At 40.7% G+C, this 22,522-nt stretch overlaps 1 protein-coding gene across 1 annotated transcript in view; it reads left to right on the top strand.

Annotated features, from left to right (window-relative positions):
* The first annotated feature begins 1,062 nt into the window (after nucleotides 1-1,062).
* rpa1 (replication protein A1) overlaps nucleotides 1,063-22,522 on the top strand; it is a 38,312-nt gene continuing 16,852 nt past the window's right edge. The window contains exons 1-13 of the mRNA XM_074639892.1: nucleotides 1,063-1,228; nucleotides 1,844-1,891; nucleotides 2,422-2,500; nucleotides 3,172-3,280; nucleotides 3,763-3,851; nucleotides 4,031-4,105; nucleotides 5,334-5,448; nucleotides 6,576-6,678; nucleotides 7,334-7,402; nucleotides 7,724-7,916; nucleotides 10,541-10,677; nucleotides 13,441-13,589; nucleotides 22,325-22,451. Coding sequence (XP_074495993.1) covers nucleotides 1,199-1,228; nucleotides 1,844-1,891; nucleotides 2,422-2,500; nucleotides 3,172-3,280; nucleotides 3,763-3,851; nucleotides 4,031-4,105; nucleotides 5,334-5,448; nucleotides 6,576-6,678; nucleotides 7,334-7,402; nucleotides 7,724-7,916; nucleotides 10,541-10,677; nucleotides 13,441-13,589; nucleotides 22,325-22,451 — 1,323 coding nt within the window. The 5' untranslated portion in view covers nucleotides 1,063-1,198. The remainder of the gene's footprint in view (nucleotides 1,229-1,843; nucleotides 1,892-2,421; nucleotides 2,501-3,171; nucleotides 3,281-3,762; nucleotides 3,852-4,030; nucleotides 4,106-5,333; nucleotides 5,449-6,575; nucleotides 6,679-7,333; nucleotides 7,403-7,723; nucleotides 7,917-10,540; nucleotides 10,678-13,440; nucleotides 13,590-22,324; nucleotides 22,452-22,522) is intronic.

Genomic DNA, 22,522 nt, shown 5'->3' with positions numbered 1-22,522 from the left:
TACGGTCTCCACTACAGACACAGCTGTACAGATAACGGTGGCTCCTCTAGACAGGAATCCAACCCAATAATGTCAACAGAGGGACACTCTGACAAACACTCTGACCTTTCTACCAATAAGAGAGGAATTGATGGAAAATTCCATCACAGGTGTCATATTGTTTGACGGCAAAAAAAATATGGGAGTTGGAGTCACTTCATATATTTTTTTGTAAAATGTGTTTTTAGACAGCCATTCGTCTGACACTCTTGTTGATCTGTCTCTGCAGCCAAGGAGTCACTGTAAGGCGCTTCTAAATCACTCTTTGGATTATGCTACGTGATTATAATCAGATTTTATTCTGGCTGTCAATCGATTAAAATATTTAATCGTGATTAATCGCACGATTGTCCATAGTTAATCACGATTAATCGCAAAGTAATCACTAATCTGCTCAAAATGTACCTTAAAGGGAGATTTGTCAAGTATGTAATACTCTTGTTAACATGGGAGTGGGTAAATATGCTTGCTTTTTTCAAATGTATGTATATATGTATTATTGGAAATCAATTAACTACACAAAACAATGACAAATATTGTCCAGAAACCCTCACAGTTACTGCATTTAGCATACAACATATGCTCAAATCATATCAAATCAAGTGTTTTATTAAATAGGTGTCATATTGTTTGACTGCAATAAAAAGATGGGAGTCACTTCATATATTTTTTGTAAAATTTGTTTTTACACAGCCATTATTTTTTTAATCTTTAACATAAATTCACTGCCCACTATATCTAATATAATATTTCCACAGTAAAAGGTTTTTTTCATAACTAACTCAGCGAGATCACTCAAGTTACAGTGGAAGTCTGAAATCTCCCATTTTGCTCTTGGCTGTGAATGCATCGCAGTACGCGCCTGACGTCATGACGTTATTATTTAGCGCTGACATGTACGCAGTTGGTCTCCAGTCAGTTTTAACAGTGCTTGTTGCTATGGTGACAGACTGCAAACTGAACCCAGGTCTGTGAACGGAAACGGAAACGGGAGCAGCACGTAACGACGACTGGTTGGCGCGTTATTCCAAGCTGTTGGCGCCACCGACACAATTCACCAAAGTCCTGTCACAGTGGTAGAAGCACACAGAGCTGACTGTCTATCTAACATTAGAGTAAAAGTTCTTATTTTGTGTAGCTAAATCACCTCCTCGCAGACATGTCGAAGCTCTCAGAGGGTGCTATTGAGGTAAGGTTCATACTTTCAGTAGAACTAATACGACTAAAACACGAACAACTGAAGTTAGAGATGGTTTGGTGCAGTCTGTAATGCAGTCTTTGTTTGCACTCCGAGCTAACTTACCTTAACTGTAATGTAACGTTAGTTATCTTAATGTAACCGTAGCACCATCGTTAACGTTTGTAGCTGAAAACAAACTGTTGTCAAGCGTAGAAGACATTTAACTCTCTAAGGTCAACATTAGATAATAATGTCGAGTTATATTTGGAAAAAAAGGTGTTTTTCGAAATGTTTTCGATATATGGTCATATATCTAATTTTACAATTAATGACTTAGCTAGCTTAGCCAGTTGGCCTTTTTATTTATTTATTTTATTTATTTATTTTTGCACAATTTAAGACTAAACAACATAACAAAAAAATGAATGAATGAATAATATACAGTGCAGGAAGAGGCAAAAAACCCACTGGGCTTATCTGACGCCTCCACCTAGAGACAAGATTAATATAAAGAAATAATATGGCTGCATAATAGTGATAACAAAACAATTAAGAAAAGATATATATAATAACAACAGTAAATATATCTAAGTATATTCCTTAATTGAATGTTTGTGTTTTCAGGCTCTAGGTAATGGCAGCGGTTTCAACGACGCAGTGCTTCAGTGTGTGGTGAGTAACAACACAAACTAAGATCACACAGTCTTTCATAACGTTACTGTTTAGCTACTACATCACTGCTGACCTACTGACTTCACTTTATCTGGATTTGTCTCCTCCTACATTTGATCAACACCAGTTTGAAATCAGCTTTAGGAAGCATTATACTGTACAAACCAAAGTTGGATCTTCAGGGTGGAAACGTTTCTGAAACTACATTTCAGACCATGACACCAGCTTTTAATTAAAAATACTACAATATTAGTAATTAGCAGCTCTTTTAAGGCCCATGCACATGTTTAACAACAGGAGAGACTCCAGGACACATGATGCAGCTCACTGTATAATAAGTTAGGGGTTTTATTTACAAAAGACAGACAAGGGACTAACTTAGGCAATAATTTTTTGAATGCACCATACATCAAACTAAACAAAATGAATGCTATAGGATGCAGTATGACACGAGTAGACAGACATTATATTTGAGAAGACAAACCTTTTTTGAATATATTGAACCATTTCACTTGTATATAACCTTTCAGAACATTCGCAAGCTCGATGGAGGAAGTGGTCCTGCTCGCTTTCGGGTGATGATGAGCGATGGACAGCACACTCTGTCCTGTAAGTTTGTATGTTTTTGTTATTTTTTTTAAATACATGGTGGCATAATTTATTCTACCACATTGTTGTGACTGATTTAAAGATTTCATTTTATGATTGTTTATGAACAAATAGTAAAGTGGTTCAAAAATTGTTCTGGTTCTTAGATCTCCTTAATATAGATTATCTAATTAAAATGTGGTTGGCATTTTTTTTTTTTTTTTTACTAGCCACTGAATGTAGGATGGGGTTGAAGACTGGTTGTTTTTTCCTCCAAGAAGTAAGCACAAAGACAAGCCAAACGAGCCTTTGCGGTGGCCTAATCTCTGGAATCGTTCACCTATTCATATGAAAACTGCTTAGACTACAGAAAACTTCAAGTTGCAGCTGAAGACTGACCTCTTCTCCTTGGAGTCTGAGTTGAGCTTGACACCTGGACTTCATCTTCTTTTGTGCTGCAATTGTTTTACTGTTATGTGTACATTGTGCTTATTATTATCTTCTGTTCTTATTGTCGTGCATTGTGTTTTCTGTCTGTTCAGCACGTTGGTCAACTGCGGTTGTTTTTAAACGTGCTACACAAATAAAGTTTGACTCGACTTAGGAGCCGTTACTCTCAAGAACCGCTTAGTTGAACGAACCAGGAGTGCCTGTCTGATTTTTCTTTTCTCACTTTTCCACACCTTTTGCAGCCTTCATGCTCTCAACGCAGCTGAACTACATGGCCGAGGACAACATGCTGGTCCCGAACTGCGTCTGCATTCTGAAGAAGCATGTGACAAATATACTGAAGGATAAACGGTATGCAGGTTTTTTTTGTACATTTCTTATCTTCATATCAAGATTTTACGATGGACCATTGTAGGTAAAACTAAATAAATAATTACGGAGCAGGGAGAGGGGGGTAATAATCAGGGGAAAAACTCAGAATTTCGGAAAGTAAAGTCATAAATTTACGAGTAAAAAACTTGGATTTTCCTCTGAGATTAAAGTGGCAAATAAGTGTGTTGAGGCGTGCAAAGTGCAGCTATGTGGTTCCTAAACAAAAATACAGTATCCCGGTATTTTCATTACCACGGTTTTCTACTCCAATGTTTTACCGGAACGTTTTTTTTCTTGCAATACCATCATTTTACCTACAATGGCTCTGATATGCCGTCGTAAGATTTTGCCCACTGTCTGTATAGTTGCGTTGATAATAGTGAGCATATTTAGTAATTATCTTCCAAAACTAAATGCATACAATGCTATTTCCCGCGGTTTACGGTGATGTCTTAATACAGGCGGGTGGTGATCATTTTGGAAATTGAAGTCATCAACCAAGCTGAAGACGTTGCTGGAAGAATAGGCAATCCTACTCCTTACAATGAGGGTAAGCCTTCAAATCACATTTCATAATAATATTTGCTACTGACTAATTAATGCTTGTCTCGAAGGAGTGGTTAGTGAATATGTTTATGAAGTGAGATTAATATTTATGTATACATCAGTCATACATAATGGGTCATGGAGTCACTGCAGGCTAATACTAATGTCAAATCTTCCTCGCAGGTCTGATAAAAGACCCGCAGTCGGCGCCAATCCCTGAAAACCGCGCACCGCTACTGCAGCAAAATAAAAATGAAGGTGAGCAAGTTTTTATTTTAACTCTTGAACATGAAAGAAAACGGGGGGGAAAATGTCAGGATTTATATTTTGTGGAAAAGACTGCACAAATGGTTCATAAACAACCACCAGATGGCAGCATTCCTCTGCTGCTCTCTATAATTTGGGTGACCCACAGATTTACAGGACACAAGTAATTTTGACAGCCCCGTGGAGAAACATTTTCATTTTGAGTTTTCACAGGCTAGTCTTTTCACAAGTGTTATTGACACTCCCAATTCTCCAGAGCCCCCCTTTTTTTCATGTGAATGCTTGGTATCATAAACTTTAACAACCAAGAGCGTGTGTTGATGGGTGGCTGTCTCTGCCTGTCAGTCATTGTGCTTATCTTTTTTTGGATGCACAGTATGAATACACAAACAAACACGTAGCAACTACCTGGAGGGTATATTTTAACCCCATGAACAAACAGATTTATTTTTCAAATTTGTTCATGTCAAAAATAAGCGGTGGATCACAGCATCGCAAATAACTTGGAGCAGGAGAGATGTGCAATCCGGCTGTCGGAGGGGTTTTTGCTGTCTTCTAGTGTGTGTCATAGCAGGTATTCATCCCCCTAATCTGCCGTGTGGGGAATGGAAGTTGTGGCGAGCACCCTCCTCATCAGCACAGTCATTGTTCATTTCTCTGTGTGCCGCTGGTTGATCTGGGGGCTTAATTACCAGAAGTGCAGCGGTTGGCAAAGTGGGAGGACTTAAGTGGACACTTTGAACTCTAATCCTCCGCGTGAGACGCACACAAATCAAATGTGCAGCGCTTGTTCAAACGGAAAATCTCAAAGTCAGGCAGCACAGCTCTCCTGGGGAAGAGCAGCTCCACTTTGTTACAGCATTTCACACTCTGCCCTGATTCTGTGAAATGTGAATCATCCTTCTCGCCCAAAATGCTGGATCACACATTCTCCACCAACTTGGCTCGACAAGATTTTTGTTTCCTGTTGGGAGTCTTTTCCTCCCGCTCGACTCGAGAGCCCCCACCGGTGGTAAATTTACTTTAAGTCATTAGGTTGTTCTTTGATGAAACTTCCCTCCTGAAGTGAGATAATTACTGTGATCGAGCAGTTGCAATCCAAAGAAATTGGATTTTTTTGTAATTCGTCTCCAATGAATAATGTATGTGCCTCTCTCTTGACTTCTCTCCATCACTGCTCTTCATGGATCATTTATTTCCCTCTTCATTCCTCCAACAGTGAACAGAGTTTTCAATAAAGACTTTGGGAAAAAGGCCCCGTCTGCTATGCCCAGTACTCCGGGGGGCGGCTCCAAAGTTGTGCCCATCGCCAGCCTCAACCCCTACCAGTCCAAGTGAGTGTATGCCCCAGTCAGTCACGTCATGTCAAAATGTAGTATATTTGCTATGTTTGAGACCGTAGCAACACATCACTGCATACATTTATTATAATAAAAAACAGTGTAAATAATAAATTAGGGCTGTCAAAGTTAACCCGATAATAAGTCGTTAACGCAGATTTGTTTTAACGCCACTAATTTCTTTAACGCAAATCAATCTTTCGGAGGTTGTAGCGGGCTCAGTTTTAAAGCTACAGTGAAGATACTGGTATATGAAACTAGAAAACATAAGGAATCCATTGGTACCAACTTACAATGTCCTACTAGCTTGTCTCAAAAGAGGCTAAATGGCACTCCAAACTTAAATGTTGGCGAGGAAATACTGTCATGGCCATTTTCAAAGGGGTCCCTTGACCTCTGACCTCAAGATATTTAAATATTAAATATTTTAATCGATTGACAGCCCTTAAATAAATGCAATAAAAACCTACTAAGCACCAGCGGAACTATTTGAAGTGTTGCATGTTAAAGCTAGACATTGATAACAACATAAGGTCGGCACAATATCATGGACAACTATATAATTGCAAGGAGCAGTGGAATTTGTTTTGTTGCATCATCTGTATAGAGCCAGACCCATGTATTGATCTATAATATCAGCCTGTATGACCTTATTGAAGACCTATCAGTATTGGTGTGTACAGTATGTTGGCTGATAAGTAACAGATTGCAGAACAGAAATGCCAACGTTATGATTGAAGTCAGTGTGTACATAGTTTGTCCACTAGTGAGCACTGCAACTTTATTTTTCAACTTTTAAAAAGTCCTGCAAAATGCAAATGATCCTGCTCAGTACAGATCTTGGTCATGATTCTTAAAAAAAAGAAGCCTTATCAAAGTGTTTGATTATGCAAAGAACAAAAACTATTATATTTTTAAAACTATCAAATAGCAGTTTTGGCCTCAAAAAGGCAAAATCGGTAAGGCAACATGCATAGATTATTAAAAGGTTGAGTTGGTGAGTAAATGCATGAATTAATGAATAAATACATGCGTATGTTGGGTTACATCCTCGGTCCACGAGGTGCTCTTAAATTAACAATACTGACATGAATAACCTCAAACTTATCTCTGTCTGACAGGTGGACCATCCGCGCCCGTATAACCAACAAGAGCAGCATCCGTACATGGAGCAACAGTCGCGGCGATGGCAAACTCTTCTCTATGGAGATGGTGGATGAGAGTGTGAGTTGTTATTATGGTTCTATTGTTAAATTTTTTACGCTTTGTAAATAAACTAGGGCTGTCAAAGTTAACAGGATAACGCGCTAATATAAAATTTTGTCGAGGAAAAGCTGGCATGGCCATTTTCAAAGGGGTTTCTTGACCTCTGACCTCAAGATATGTGAATGAAAATGGGTTCTATGGGTACCCACGAGTCTCCCCTTTACAGACATGCACACTTTATGATAATCACATGCAGTTTTGGGGCAAGTCATAGTCAAGTCAGCACACTGACACACTGACAGCTGTTGTTGCCTGTTGGGCTGCAGTTTGCCGTGTTAGGATTTGAGCATATTTTGTATGCTAAATGCAGTACCTGTGAGGGTTTCTGGACAATATTTGTCATTGTTTTGTGTTGTTAATTGATTTCCAATAATGAATATATACATGCATTTGCATGAAGCAGCATATTTGTCTACTCCCATGTTGATAAGAGCATTAAATACTTAACAAATCTCCCTTTAAGGTACATTTTGAACAGATACAAAATTTGCAATTAATTACGATTAAATATTTTAACAGATTGACAGCCCTCAAATAAACGACAAGATCATGAATCCTGTACTGTCCGCTCGTAAACTTTAATATACTAACCACATTTCATATTTGATTACAGGGAGAGATCCGAGTGACTGGTTTCAACCAAGAGGTGGACAAGTTCTTCAGCCTTGTCGAGGTTGGCAAGGTGAGACGTTCCTCCAGATAATGACTCAGCATGTTCTAATTATCTGTCAAAACTGTCTTTCACTGTGCTGTTAAAGACAGATTTTGGCCGCAGTCCGTTCTATCCACAGCTGCCAGTACTTTTGTGAGTTAAAACTACAGAGACTGTGAATGAGTCATCTGGCTACACTGTACCCATACAATAAGCGGCTTATGATCATCTGCCAGCCTTTGTTGATCCCCCCGACTGTCTGAAGTCGTATCTTGTTTGCACCATTCAGTCAGGTGTAATGCTCCCCACATCTCTGAATAACACGTGGCTCATCCATCTGTACGGGGTCAGGTCTACTACGTCTCCAAGTGCTCCCTGAAGATCGCCAACAAGCAGTACACATCGGTGAAGAATGACTACGAGATGACTCTCAATGGAGAGTCCAGCATCATCCCCTGCGAAGACTGCGCCGATGTTCCAGTCTTGCAGTGTGACTTTATCTCCATCGGTGACCTGGTGAACAGAGACAAAGATGCCATCGTTGGTAAGGAGCACAAGTAATGATCTACACGGGTATTTCTCAACCCAACCTGTGTCGTTAAATCCCCTGACAACTCTAACCTTTATCTCATGTTCCATCCTGTATTCTGAGACGAAAACAGCCTGCAGCCCTAACTACACATAGAAAGACATGGCGTACTGTCAAAAATAAAAACCTAAAGCCCTATACATAGCCCTGAAATGCAGCAGTGTTCTGCTCAAACATGATGTCTTCATTAGAAAATGCCTACTGACATTTGAAGTATTAGTTTTGTTCAGGTTGCCTCTTTTTGGCTTTTGGCAATTAAAGGTGTTTCTAGATATTTATAGAGTGAGACGGTGGATTGAATAAATGAGTGAAACTGTCAGCTTTAAACCCTCCAAGTACAATGTTGCAACACAAAGAACAGCTGAATAAAACATTTTAAAGGCAGCCTATGTAAGATGGTAATTAAATCTGGCCTACAGTCCTGACAGGTTTAAATATATGGTGGAGGAATATAAACATTGGATTTTTTCCTTTTAGTTGGAGCCCCTTTTTATTCTTTCCACCCGACCCCACCTCCTAAACAAAGTCCTTTCTTAAAGTGTCAAATATTTTATACAAGCAGCCGGGCTGCACAATTATGGCCAAAATGATCACGATTATTTTTGATCAATATTGAGATCACGATTATTTATTGATTATTTTTTTTAAGGACAAAATATTTGTATTGCACTTTCACATTTAAATAAACGGAGCACTGCTTTCACTTCCATGTTATGCTACATTCCTGCTAATATACAAATCTTTACGTCAAAAATAAGACTGGTCTTTACTCACAGTGCATCTCCTAGCAGCGGGTTCGTGTGAGTTTGCTAGAAAATATCGCAGGGTCGGGCTGGTCAAAAAGTGACAAAGCAGCATCTGACTAAGTTATTAATAACTTGCAGAAACATTGCATGCAATAGTCCACCTTCTTTTCTCCTCTCGTTGTCTCTCTCTCTCAAACACACACACAAACACCAGCCGTAGTGGTGGCACTGAATGTGTTAAAATTATGTAATGCACTATCAAGAGGCCGTGGTCATTTTCACATATTTCTGTGAGATCACATTGTGTAGGAAGCGCTTGATTTGATATGCAGCAGAGTTTTCTATGAGTGGGGCACGCATTTTAAGCGTCCATATCGCAGTCGGTAATGTTAATTTAATCGTGGGAAGCCAAAATCGTGATCGCGATTAATATTTGATTAATTATGCAGCCCTACAAGTAGCTAGTTCGACCAAAACAGTATTTGAGACAGATCTTTGCTATTGAGAAACCTTTGGAAACCTTACCACACACTGTCTCAGGTCTATTACTCCGAATCAGGCCGTGTAAACCCCGTCAGGGCAGAGCTGCAGGCTCACTTTGTTCCTAAGCTGCATTGTTGTTGTGGGATGATCCGTCTAGTGTTTTGTTTGAATGGGGGCCACATTTTGCCCATTTTACGAGACATTAGTTTTGATGTAGTCTTATGTATTTAGTGCCCTGAACTAATGTACGGAGAGCCGAGTTGTTAAACACCGTGCAACATAAGGGAGCGCCCATTGGTGAATTTACTGTGCAACAAACTAGCTTAGCTTAGCGTAGCTTATGTTTGGCAAATTGTTTTTCTTTATGGATGGCTTGGGCTCTATGAGGCCTAAACACATCATAATTCTCTTAAACACCGGTATATTGCGAAAAAGCACAACCAAACCAACCGAAGCTTTAGAGCCCTACTCCTACTGAGGTGTTCCCAAGCCACCCACCCAATAATAAGGGTTTCCTAAGCAGAGGATGGAGTTCGTAGCAGCAGAAAAGTAGAGCCGGATATGCTGTGAGTGTTGCGGTAATTACAGCACACGAGCAGAGAGATAAAAGTGGTATTAATAATACTGATGACAGTAATAGCCTGTAGTGCAGATTGACTTCGGGCCCTATGGCAGAGCCGACGAGAAAATGAGAACCTGCTGTCACAGGTAAAATGAAGTGATAATAAGGAGTCTGCCGCTTGTAATTGTTTTAATGAAGTCTGCGGCTTGTACTGCCATTTGAGTAATTTCTCTCCCGCTCACCAGTCGGCATCAAACGCTAAGTTTTGTTCATCACGGTTGATATATGGTATTTAAAGTCCTTTTACTCAGTGGGGGTTTATAGATGATGAGTAATGTTGTTGATGCTACTCTTGCACATTTACAAACGAATAGCTCTGCGTCTAATCTGTCCTGCTTGATTGCATTAGTCAACAAAGTATGCTTGACGGAGTGCATTGGGAGAAACAATTAAAGCCTTTTTTCATAGATATTCTCCTACATTATGGATGCAAGTGCCTGGCACACAGGCCAGCGACCTCAAACCTGATTTTGAAACAAATGAATCGCTTATTTCCCATGAGCCAATTTGTGCCGGAAACCGTGGGACCTAGAAGTGACCTGTGGGCGTAAACACCACAATCAATATTTATGATATGTATATTTGGGAACAATAGGGAGAAATTCTCTGGAAAATTGTGGTCATTGTCTATATGATGCAAACTTAACTGTGAATCAGGCAGGTCAGGAAATAGAAAAAATAGATCCAGTGTCTGCTGCTAATGCACTGATTCATGTCTTCTCCTACAGATGTGATTGGAGTGTGTAAAACTGTGAACGAAGTGACCCGCCTCACCCTTAAGAGCAGCAAAGAAGTGTCCAAGAGGACCATTGATCTGATGGACCAGTCTGGGAAGCTGGTGTCCGTCACACTGTGGGGAGAGGAAGTGAGTATAGACATTAGATGAGAGAGGTAAAACGTGTGTAATGGTGTTCAGGAGTTGTGTCTGGAACCTTTTTTAAATGGGTGGTTGAAAATCAATACCAACTTTATAATGCACAGACATGCTTATTGTAATGGCTAAGCTTTCTCCTCAGGAACACTTCCAAATGCTAATCACCATCCGAGAACAACCATTTAGTATAAATGACTGAAGCTTAACCGAAGCCAGATCACACATGCAGGGGTGAACACAATGACATGAGTACGTACAATACCAAAAAGCCTTTGTGAAGCTCATAATGTTCCGTTTTTTGGTGAGACTATGTCAGAAATGGGTTTTAATTAGAAAGGTTGTTCAGCGCGTTTGCCGAGAACTAAAGACGTTTAACAATGTGTGCAGTGTTTAATGGAGGTGGACGTGGTTGAAAACCCGTTGACTGAACTCCCTGTCACGGGGTTGATGAAGTAACTGTGCTCCTGCAGTTGATTTTTACCCGTGGCTCAGAGGGACTGCGCTGAGTTCGCCACCATTTCTTTCCTCCTGACAAGAAGCACAGTGTTCCCCGTTAGTTTTTGTTCGACACATAAACCCCTTTTCCACATGGACTTTGCTGAGGCACACAAGATGTATAGTTTATAAAGAACAATGGCAATGCCAAAAAGCAAGTGGTGGAGATATTTTTCCCCGTCTCTGAAGGCTGCACTGCTGCCCACCTCCTCTCTCTGATGTAGCTTTTTTTTTTCTCAGTGGTTGTCCTCAGGTTATTGTAGTAAAGAGCACTGAAAACCTACAAAACTGAAAAACAAGTAAACATGATATTTTTTATAGCGATTTGTCAGTTTTGTCACAACTCAACTAGTAAGAAATGTGTTCATAGTAGGGATGTTTAACCGACAATACGAATTTCGACCGATTAATCTGTTAAATGGTTAAAAGAGATATTAAAAATTAGATAAAAAGCTGAACAAAACTCAGAGGGGAGCGGCTTGTTACTTAAAGGAGAATAGCTAGTCCACCTTAACAGTCCACCTTAAGTGAGCCTGAGCTAACTGAGGGGCTAACCCCCTTCACCTTAATCAGCAGGTGGCTGGCAAGACACAGAAGCTTGGCTTGGATCTTGGGGAGTTGTAGCATTTATTCACCGACAAATCAACTGTACACACACTGCACTGCTACAGTCACAGCTATAACGTTACTGTTAACTTCATACTCACCATCGTCACACACACACACACACACACACACACACGGTCTGTCAGACACTCGCTAATGTTACGCCAGGCTGCCAGAGTAGCCAGGCAGACACACAACTGATAACCTCGCAGTTAAACTAATTAATGTGGTGGAGACTTACGGGGAAAGTGGCTGCATGTGTCCACAACAATGCACGCAGCATCGTAGCTGCTACAGTAACTAGCCCGGACCGGTGAACTGGGGATTCAGTTGTCTGTTTTGCGCATACACTACAGCTGACGATTAATGATGGATTTAACCTTTTGTTTGTGCATCGGCTTATCTTTGCAGCTGCACGGCTTGTTTGGCACTCCACAGCACCGCTGCATGCAAGGCACTAATCATGTCAATTAACGGTTAATAATCTTTTAATGAGTGTCGGCTATCGGTCAGAAAAAAAAATCGTCAATCCCTTGTTCATAGTTATAAGCGGCAAGGCTCTAGGACTTGCTATGTAGGTCTGTCTTTTAGTTGGTCCACCTCTTTGGTTCAGACTGAAAATATCTTTACCATTGGATACATTAAGATTCATGGTCCCCAGATGATGGATCCTACAAACTTTGACTAGCCCTAGACTTTTCCTCTAGTTCAGTGAAATATTTCAATAACTATGGGATGGCTTGCCGTTAGACATCAATGTTCCCCACTGGATAAAGTGTAAGCACTTTGGTGATCCCTCGACTTTTCATCTTTCGTCACCGTCAGGTCAAAATTTCAGTTTGTCAAATTCTTTACCTGTAATACAAAATGACATTCCCATCAGCCTCCGCTGTAGCGTTGTGCTCACTGCTAATTAGCAAACCGTAATATGCTAAACTGAGTTGTTGAACATGGTAAACATTGTACCTCCTAATCATCAGCATGTTGTCTTTATGTGTCACATCAAAGCACCACTAGATTCTGTAGATTCTTGTGTATCTCTTTAAAAATGTTGCTCTGATGTCCTTTAAGGACAAAACTGCCATAACATTATGTATTATTACTTTCCACTTTCACTGAGTTAAAACTTTTTAAACTAACTTCAGTCGTGATGATAATTGTGTATATAATGCCACTTTTGATTATTTTAAATTGAATTATTTTCTGTATACTAAATGCTAGGGGGAATTTTCCACAGTCTGGGATATGTCAGTGATTAGCAACAACATTGATTTTGATGCATTGCATCAAACACTGCAGTGCTCCATAACACAGCAGCAATAAACCTAGTGGAAACCAGGAAAATAGTATGTGTTTGCCCCATAAGGCAAATATGAGAAAATGGCTCAATCTGGTGGAAAATAGTAAAAATGACAATTTTGAAGCCCGGCCTCTAGATTAAAAGCCTAATATAATAGAATGCTGTAATGGCCACGGGATCAAATATTGTGTTTTTTTGTGTCGGAGTGTCTGTATTATGGTTACAGTTTATTATAGACTTAATACAGAAGCTGAGTTTGAACTTTAAAAAAAACAACCTCACGCCCTTGGCAAGGTAAACCAAGAAATTACAGAGTTTTAATGTTGTTGTCCTTTGTCCTATCTCTTGTTTAGGCAGAAAAGTTTGAATCCACTGGACAGCCCATTCTAGCCATCAAGGGGGCGAAGGTTTCCGACTTTGGAGGCCGGTCCCTCAATGCATCGTTCGCCAGCACCCTGCTGATCAACCCAGACATCCCTGAGGCCCATAAGCTCAGAGGCTGGTAAGTGATCCTTCACAGATTCATGATAATGCTGTGCAGAAAATAGCTCATGTGTCGTAGGCAATTGTATACTCATGACAAAGTGCTTTCATAGTAGGTATGAATTTCTTTCACCCCGCTCTAAGATCACTTCTCGCATGCGAGTATTTACTGTTGAAATTGAACAACTCCAAAGGATTTAAATGGTTGCAAAGAGTGCATGCTCTGATTCTCATTATCAAGATTAGTTTTCCCCCATTAGCCACAATGTGGGGGGGGTTGCCTCAATGAAGCATTACATATAAATGGAAATCATACTTAATCTGTGGAAATGCGTTTTTTTACTCCTCTAATCGCCTTTCCAGACAAAATGAAATCCAGACTAATTTCTGTGTGATTATGTTGATTTTAGCATTTCTTTTGCCTTTGGTGCATGTGTGTGTGTGGTTGTGTAAGTGTGTACACATCTTCTTTCATGTTTGTTTTCACTTGAATTATGTGGAAATTAGCCAAGTTATCTTTATCTTTTAAAATCAGAGCGGTTATCTGCGTACATGTAGTTATGTATAGAGCACTGTAGTTGATTTTATTAGAAGTACTACAGCCAAATACAGAGTTGTAGGCATGTGACTATTCCTTGAAGATTTTTCTGTTGGCTTTTCTTACAGTGGAATAGAAAAACGTTTAAGACTCAAAGCTTTCATCTTTTTATTGGGCTCACGTTGCAGTTCCTCGATTCCACATTTTTCTAATTTATTACCTCTCCCTGGTGCACAACATGACCAAAAATAATCATGCACTGTAATTGTGTATTTTATCAGAGGGGTAAAAGACATTTTTGTTATCTATTTTCCAAACAAAGACATCACCTAGTCGGTGTGCGATGACTAGCTTTATAGGGACTCGTTGTTAGGTGGCTGTATGAAGGGGTACAGGCTGACACATGATTGACAGATGCTGTCATAGACCGCGGTAGGGGGTTGATACTTAACCTCGCTGCAGCGTCGTGACACCCTGATTGATCTCTCCTTATGGATCCTACTTAAACAGGCGGGACTTGCCCCTCCTCTCTTGACTTGAAAGCAAATGTCTGTATTTGTGAGCGGAGATCCAATCGATTCCATCCAAAGAGTTTCATTTATTTACCTCCCCGATAGTGTCTGCTCTGCTCTACACTGAGGAATAAAAAACAGTAAACAGTTCAAATTTATTTCGTGACGAGTCGAGTGCAGTCTCTTTTTTTTTCCCCGCCTTGACAAAATGGGGCTGTGGGTATTTATACATGATCAGAGGACCCGATCTGCATAATCAGAGCAGTGAAATGTGACTCTTACTTTGCAGGTGAGAAAAGAGGCAAAACCACAAAATATGCTCAAATGGGCCTCTTTTAATCAGGTGTCTTGGCTCATAGTAATTTCTTGATAGTTTAAGCAGCAGCCTCTGGCTTCTCTGAATATATTATTTTATTTCATTTCTCCAAATGCCAACTACTGTGAACCGCCGCTAAGTTTGTTTGTGATGGGATTATTTTATGTTTGTGTCGTGATAGAATGCGCTCTATTATCAGGACCGCTCCTGGGTCTTTCTGCTTTCTTTTACCTCAACGCCATTAATTCCTGAATCACACTTCCACCTCCCTGCAGGAGCATAGGCTTTTAATACCTCTTCTTCTGTTTAATGACAGAAGGATGCTCCCCACGTTCTCCAGTCACTTTCTCACTTGGACAGCCGGAGATAATGATCCTTAAATTCTTCTGTTGCTTTGTTCGCCGCAGAATAGCAGTTGGCCCATGCGGGTCCTCTTTGGACAATGGGTTCCTGCATGTTTCGCCGGCATCCGCTAATGAACGGTTTAAAAGTCACAGATGAAAGGAGGCCAGGCCTGATTCATTACTCTCCATCCAAGTGAGAACCATGGCGGGCGAAGACGAGATCGTTAAGCAGCGGATCTGAGTCTGAGAGCTGTGTGTCCCAGCCGGCCTCCTGCTGTGAACAGGATGGAGAGAATAGTTGTTTATCTTTTATTTTAAGGCTGCATTACAGTAATGATATCCGGTGATGATGACAAATAAGTTGTTTAGCGGGTGTTTTCACTAGAGGACTGCCAGCTGTTGAATACATAATGCGTGTTTTGTTGTGCTGCCGATAAGTCCGGGTCTCAGGATGGGAGCCGTCCACAAGTGTGTCCCTTAATGATGATTCTGTAAGCCGAGATGTGAATTATGGAAAACAGAAGACGGGAGCAAATCAATTAAACTCTGAATGAATCTTTTGATGATTAATTGTTTTAATCTTGCACGGGAGGAGAACCCAAATATTTTTCTCCCACAGCCGAACAAAAGATAGACCTTTACTGTACAGCCAAGGCTGCTGAAGCATCATTGTTTTACTCGTGCACAAGCGTCTTAATTTGATTGTGTTTTGGTGCAGCCCTTTGGGACTTCCTCAAATGAATAGTCTATCCTTGGTGGGCTATTGACTTAAACTCGTGCAGAGTATTAGTGGTGCCACTCAGCACTTTCCAACGTAAGCACATTAATAAGAATTCGGCACTATGCACTAATTATCTTGATCTTGGGTTAATCTGGGGTCTCAGTGCGTTGTTAGCGTGCATGTGCTCTATGCCCTCACCCTCTTTTTGAGATTTATCGACACAGGTTGCCAACTTGACATTAAACCGACACTAAGTTTCCTCTATCAGTGTAAAAATCTTCACATTCACACTTTTTTTTATATCCATCTAACTGTGAAGATGCAGTTGTCCATTAGGTGGCAACAGCACATTTAGAGATGGTCACGCTGCCTTTTTCCATACTGCACTTTGTCGTGTTCATTCTCAGTGCTTGATTCTGTCAACCTCAGACATTCACCACGGACCCATTTAGTCACACAAGTCCAAGCTGACGTTTTCTCTGTCCTCCTTATCATGTTTCCAGTATTTCCACATGTACAGGCCACAGCATATAGTTGTGGCAGTAATTATTTCAGCCCAGAAGCAAACAAGCTTTTAACACAGTAGTCTTATAAACATGATGTCTTAGTATTTAATTGACTGTTATTTTACCCAAACGTTTCCCCATATGGTATTAATTAAAAAAAAAATAAAAGTGGCAGATTTACTGGTGTTGAGTTATTAGCTGAATTGAATGTTTCAAACCACATTTGGTAACAAGTGCAGGTTTTTTTCTGGCTCAGAATGATCCTTTGGGGGGCGGTGAATACGCTTGACAGTAATAATAATAATACACTTTATTTATATAGCACTTTTCAAAACGGCAGTTACAAAGTGCTTCACAGTTTATAATAAAATACATAATAGTACACAGCAAGAAAACTTATACAATTTATAAAATGAGAGCAGATACTCAACAATAAAAGAAATATAATATTAAAAAAAATGAATTCAAATACAAATAAAACCAAAGGATTTACAAGCAACAAATGCCAGCCTATAAAAGTGGATTTTTAAAAGTTTTATAAATTTGGTACAGACTCAGCTAAACCTGACAGTGAGGGGGAGGCAATTCCTTAGGGTTGGAGCTAAAATGATAAAGCATGGTCCCCCTTTGTTTTTTGAAAAGGCAATGAGTCTGCGTTATAAAGCCCGGCTGATACTTGAATTTTATGGCCGATGCCTTTTTATTAGTTAAAAAATGTCATACATATGATCCACAGTGTTCATTCCCCTTGTGGCGCGGCCAGCATGTTGATGGAAGTCAGGCATAAGCGACCTGCGCGCAGTCAGCATGAGCAAGACACATGGCGCGCCTGACCGACTGAACTGACAAACTATAGCTGGGTAGTTACCTCGCTAACACAGCAAACGGATGTGACAAGCATGAGTGACATGCCGGTTGAAAGGGACTGGATTATATTAGAGTTATATTGAAAAGGTAAAAATGATGGGGCCATTGTTTAACTTTCCAGCAATGTATTTCACAAACTAGTTAGCAAATTACCGCAAAGACACCGCTGACTCCCCACCACCATCTGCTCAGGTGAGATGCACACTCTGCCAGTGCTGAAAGGGACGGCCCACGTTTCCCATCACGCCTCTCTAGTCCCGAGTGCTGGACTGAGTAGTTAAAGTTTGCTGCTTTGTTCCAAAATGCAAATGCTACTTTTTGTGCTGGTTTCTAGTTTTAGCCATTAATGAAGTGGCTGTTACATTTCTTAAAGCACATTCTGAGAGGAATGCTGTTATTTTACTGAATTCTTGCAACTTTGGCCAAGAAGACTTTCCTTTGTTGCTTGCTAAAAAACCTCTTTGGGGGGTGCCAACATTTTCTCTGTGAAGGAAAGACCCTGCAAGTCTGTGACAAAGTGAGGAATCCTTCTCTTGGTGGTATTCTCTCGCTCATTTCAGTCACTACTCAAAGTAGCCTTGAACCAGGGCCAACCCCCAGATGAGTTTCTGGATCTGCTCAGTGGCATACAGAGCTGACATTTAAATAGCACTAAGTTACATTATGTTTTGTTGAATTAAGTGTTTAGTCGATACAGCAAAAATGCCAAACTATTTTCCGGTTGCGGCTTCTCAGATGGGAGGATTTGTTGCTTTTCTTTGTAATGTAGGATAGTAAACTGAATATCTTTAGGTTTTAGACTGTTGTTTTTGGACATAATCTCTATAACAGATTATGCATTCACATGTAGAATCTGTAGGCAATGGAAGCTTTCTGGTTTCCATTTGTGGTCAGAGTAGTATTGACCAATCACATTCGAGCAGGCTTTCGATGAATGCGGGTAACAGTCGATGCGGAGAGCGAAAGAGGCAGAACGCATTGGCTGAAATGCAATCTCAGAACCCATCGGCTATCGTCTGACAATGATTCAGCTTGTTATTGGTTTAAAATTAGCTTGTAAACTGGCTACTTGTGAAACAATCCGGTTGTACACGTCGTCTCTCAACTCCAGTCTTGCATCTCAAGTTGCTAATTGGAAAAGGACGTCTTGACCCGGCTATCCGCTGGCTACAACGGAACCCCAGAAATATAGCCCTTTGCCCCCAAGAGGGTTATCTGTCATCAGACCCGACACCCAGTGGGTTCTGAGATTGGGTTTAACAAAATAAGCACTTTGAATACTTTAGGCCGGGTTCTGGGAAATTATAATGGACATTTTCATTATTTTCGGACATTTTATAGACAAAAGATTATTAATTGATCGAGAAAATAATGGTCAAATGAATTGATATTAGAAATAATTAATAGTTGCAGCCCTACTTTTGACTTTCTATAGACAGATTATTTGGCTACTGTACATATATCAGCAAGGCATAGATTATAAATTCAGTGCATTTGCAACTTAAAATACTGTAATGGAAGCCACATTTTATATTTAAGAATTTACAGAGGGGTTATCAAACTGTCTTAGCCTTAGTGAGATTAATAACTTGTCCAATATGATATCCTTTATTCATAAAACACAGCAGAGGAACAGGTCAGGAGGATGTTCAGTTTGGCTTAGTGCACTATTTAAATCCAGTTTTACCAGAAAAATACTGCAGCATAGCAATAACTTTCTGTTCTGTTTTTCCATGATATACTTGCACTGTGGAGCTCTGTATAGGACAAACTCATTAAAATTCAACTATTGTGACACACTGGGGAGAGTCTACTGGTGCGTGCAGAACTGTCCTAGGGTGTAGGAATGACATGTAAACCTAGATTGCTGTATTCTTGCTCTTTGTACTCTACTGTGTTCTCTTACACAAAATGTTTTTTTGTTACACATGTAGCCTGTGTGATCTGTCCATTATAAGGAGAAAGAAAACACTAAAGGAAACTTCCTCTTCAGATGAAGTGGCTAACACCATGTCACACACAACATGGAGTAATCGTGTTTGTGGCGTGTTTGCCGCTCGCAGTCCAGGCGTTAGAGCCTTAGCCCAGAGCTGAGAACACTGCTTATTGAGACTTTCCCATCGTCCCCCTTCATGCCTCTTCCTCTGACACATCTCTACTCCTATCCTGTCCTCGTTCATTGACACACTGACATTTGACATGTCTACGGCATGCACATGCTTCTCTGCCAACCCTCCAGTCATCTATCTCGGTGTTCCTGCAGATAGTTTGTCTTACGCTGTCGCCACGCTGCTCTAAGCTGGGATCTGCCTGCTTTCAGTTGACTGTTGCACATTTTCAGCAAGGTCTAATTTGTCCTCTTTTTGTCTCCTCCATCACGCTGTCTACTGGGCCATTTCTGTGACAACAAACACAAGGCTTTCATCCAGTAGACCGCTCGTTCGTGTCCCGTGCATCACGTCACAATCAGCTGATTGCTCATGTCCCGTGTTAACAACGTTCAGTGTCATTTGTTATATTTGATCAAGCCCAACAATGTTGTTTTTTCCTAAACCTAACTATAGTGGTTTAATCGCCTGAACTTAAGCACGTGTTTTTGTTTACTTGACAACATTAAGCAATTGTTTACTTTGACAGAAAAGAGTGACGCCAAGGGGTCTGACAAAGCGTCAGTATATGACGAGTTGGGGTGAGAACGTGTTTGGGTTTACTGCAACCCAAACACATTTTTCTATCGACAACGGACGTCGTTAGTCTCGACCCTTGCCGGTGAATGAGTACCGTCACGTTTTCAGAATTTTGGCATTGAATTGGTACAGAAGTATCGGTTCTCGTGACATCCCTACTGTCATGTTGGTATCTTGAGTGCGTACAGTCCTTTTGGGTACCTGTGGAATCAGATGTCCAGAGCAGCCATGTAACACTGTGCAGCCTTTTCTACTCTGCAGTCTTACCTTTTTTAAAGTGTAATGCATTTTTAATCATCTCAGCTATGTTGCCACTACAACATAGCTTTCTCCTCTGTAGGCCATACTGTATCCGTCTTAGGACAGACGTTGAGCCATGACAGAAAACGGTATCCCCATTTTTTTCCGATGTGATTTGTCAGAATATATTTTTTGCTAGTTCCTAACTGGATGCAGGAACAATTAAAGCGAAGCAGTGCAGGTACACTTGTGAGGAATCTGGTGCCACCATATAGAATTGCTCACATTTGTCAATGTGGGAAATTGGCAGCCTGAGCGTTGCTCTGGCCACGGACTGAACTGTTAATGGGGATATTTTCAATTAGTCATGCCTCCAGGAGCAAAGCACGCTCTCGCTGTATTTACAACCCGGCCGCCCCATTGTGCGCTGCTCTGCCTCTTGGCTAACAGATTAGTAAGCTCTATTGATCTCTGTGACCATTTTAAACTCTTATTTTTTTTTCCCCCCACAAATGCATTTTACCTCCACCCATCTTTCTTCTCCTTCTACCCCGCCTTTGCTCTTCTCCTTCCTATTGTCTTCCCTGTATTACCGGGAACATTGGGCGAAAATGGGTTTCTGATAGCACCGTAACAGCCCTGACCCTGGCCAGCTCATCTGTCCCTCTGCTGTTGATTCATTTCACAAGCCCTCTCAGCCTGCCTTGCTCTCAGCTGAGCCATCCTTGCTTTGACAAACACAAATGAATGCTCTGCCTGGAACAAGATTTTTTTTTTCTTTTAAAGCTAACTGTTAAATGGACAGCCTGCAGTCTGTTGACAGCCATGTGAACAGCAGAGCATTGTCTGGTGCTTTGATTTGGATGTATTAAAATGAATAAAGCTGCAGTCCAATAGAAGGCCTCGGCATTCCAACACTATGAATATCTCAAGTAGAAATACAGCTTTCTTAAATGTATTTTTATCTAGATACATGTGGTGATGTACTATATGATTTTTTTTTTTTTACTACACTATACAGAGTAGAAATCATAACTTGATTAATGGATTAGTCACTTGAAAGAAAATGAATTGGTAGCTATTTAGTAGGGCTGCTCCCTCTTAGTCGATTAGTCAACTAATCAGTCGTTTAGATCTTAAGGCCCAGACACACCGACCCAACATTAAAGAACTAGCGGCGATGAAGGCCGACCGTTGCGTCACCTCACGCCGCCTTTGTCTCGGCCAAAAAGTTGTAGTTGAACACACCCCAAAGTCAAACCGACGGCCAGTTACCACATACGTTCTGCACCTACGTGAGAGGAAATGACTCCACACCAGCAGGTCGCGGTAGTCTGTATTTGTCATTCAAAAGGGGAAATTGGTAGACCGAGGACGGCGGATATACAAGCCGTTGATATGATACATAGATGAAACAAAACGGTGTTTGCCGACCATTTTCACACCACTCTCACTTAACCACTTAGCTTCATTCCAGATGGCCATGTCATTGTGAAAATACCCGTGTATTGGAACGATCAGATGAGATGAATTGTAAAAATGAGAAGAGCCTTCTGTGTTTGCCTTCTTGACTCCACTCGTTGGCTTGCTTTCCTCTTTTCTGTTTCTCTTCTCGTGCACTGATGCATTTAAGCTGAACAGCCAATCAGAGTGATTTCTCTCTCTGATGAGCTCCGCCGCTGATTAAACGTGCTGAATTGTCCGAAAAGCCTCAGACACGGACAGAATAGAGCAGACAAAAGCGGTACACACCGCAAAAACTAGGCCGTCAGACGCTAAAATCTTGGTTTTGGACTGTCAGTCAGATAAAATAAACAATATGTGAAGTGCCAGCTTGGTGATATTTTGATGTCATGTGATTATGTGATTTTTATTTATTTATTTTTCCTATTTTCCAACATTTTATGGACTAGACTATTAATTAAATACTTGACACATTAATGTATAAAGAGTATAATCATTCGTTGCAGTCCTACAGCTACACTTGGTTGACTGTGTCTGGTATTGGTTTTCTTTCACATAGGTTTGACAAGGAGGGTCATGCCATGGATGGACAGTCTCTGACAGAGTCGAAAGGCGGCGGGGGAGGACTCACCAACTGGAAGACTCTGTCTGACGTTAAGACGGAGCACTTGGGACACGGAGACAAGGTATACACATGCTCAGCTTTGCCTTGATGCACTCAAACACTGAAGCATTGGTAACCCCCATACAGTACATA

This window comes from Sebastes fasciatus, chromosome 7, assembly GCF_043250625.1.
Source record: "Sebastes fasciatus isolate fSebFas1 chromosome 7, fSebFas1.pri, whole genome shotgun sequence".
NCBI classification, from domain to species: Eukaryota; Metazoa; Chordata; class Actinopteri; order Perciformes; family Sebastidae; genus Sebastes; species Sebastes fasciatus.
This window is presented reverse-complemented; position numbering and strand designations above follow the sequence as displayed.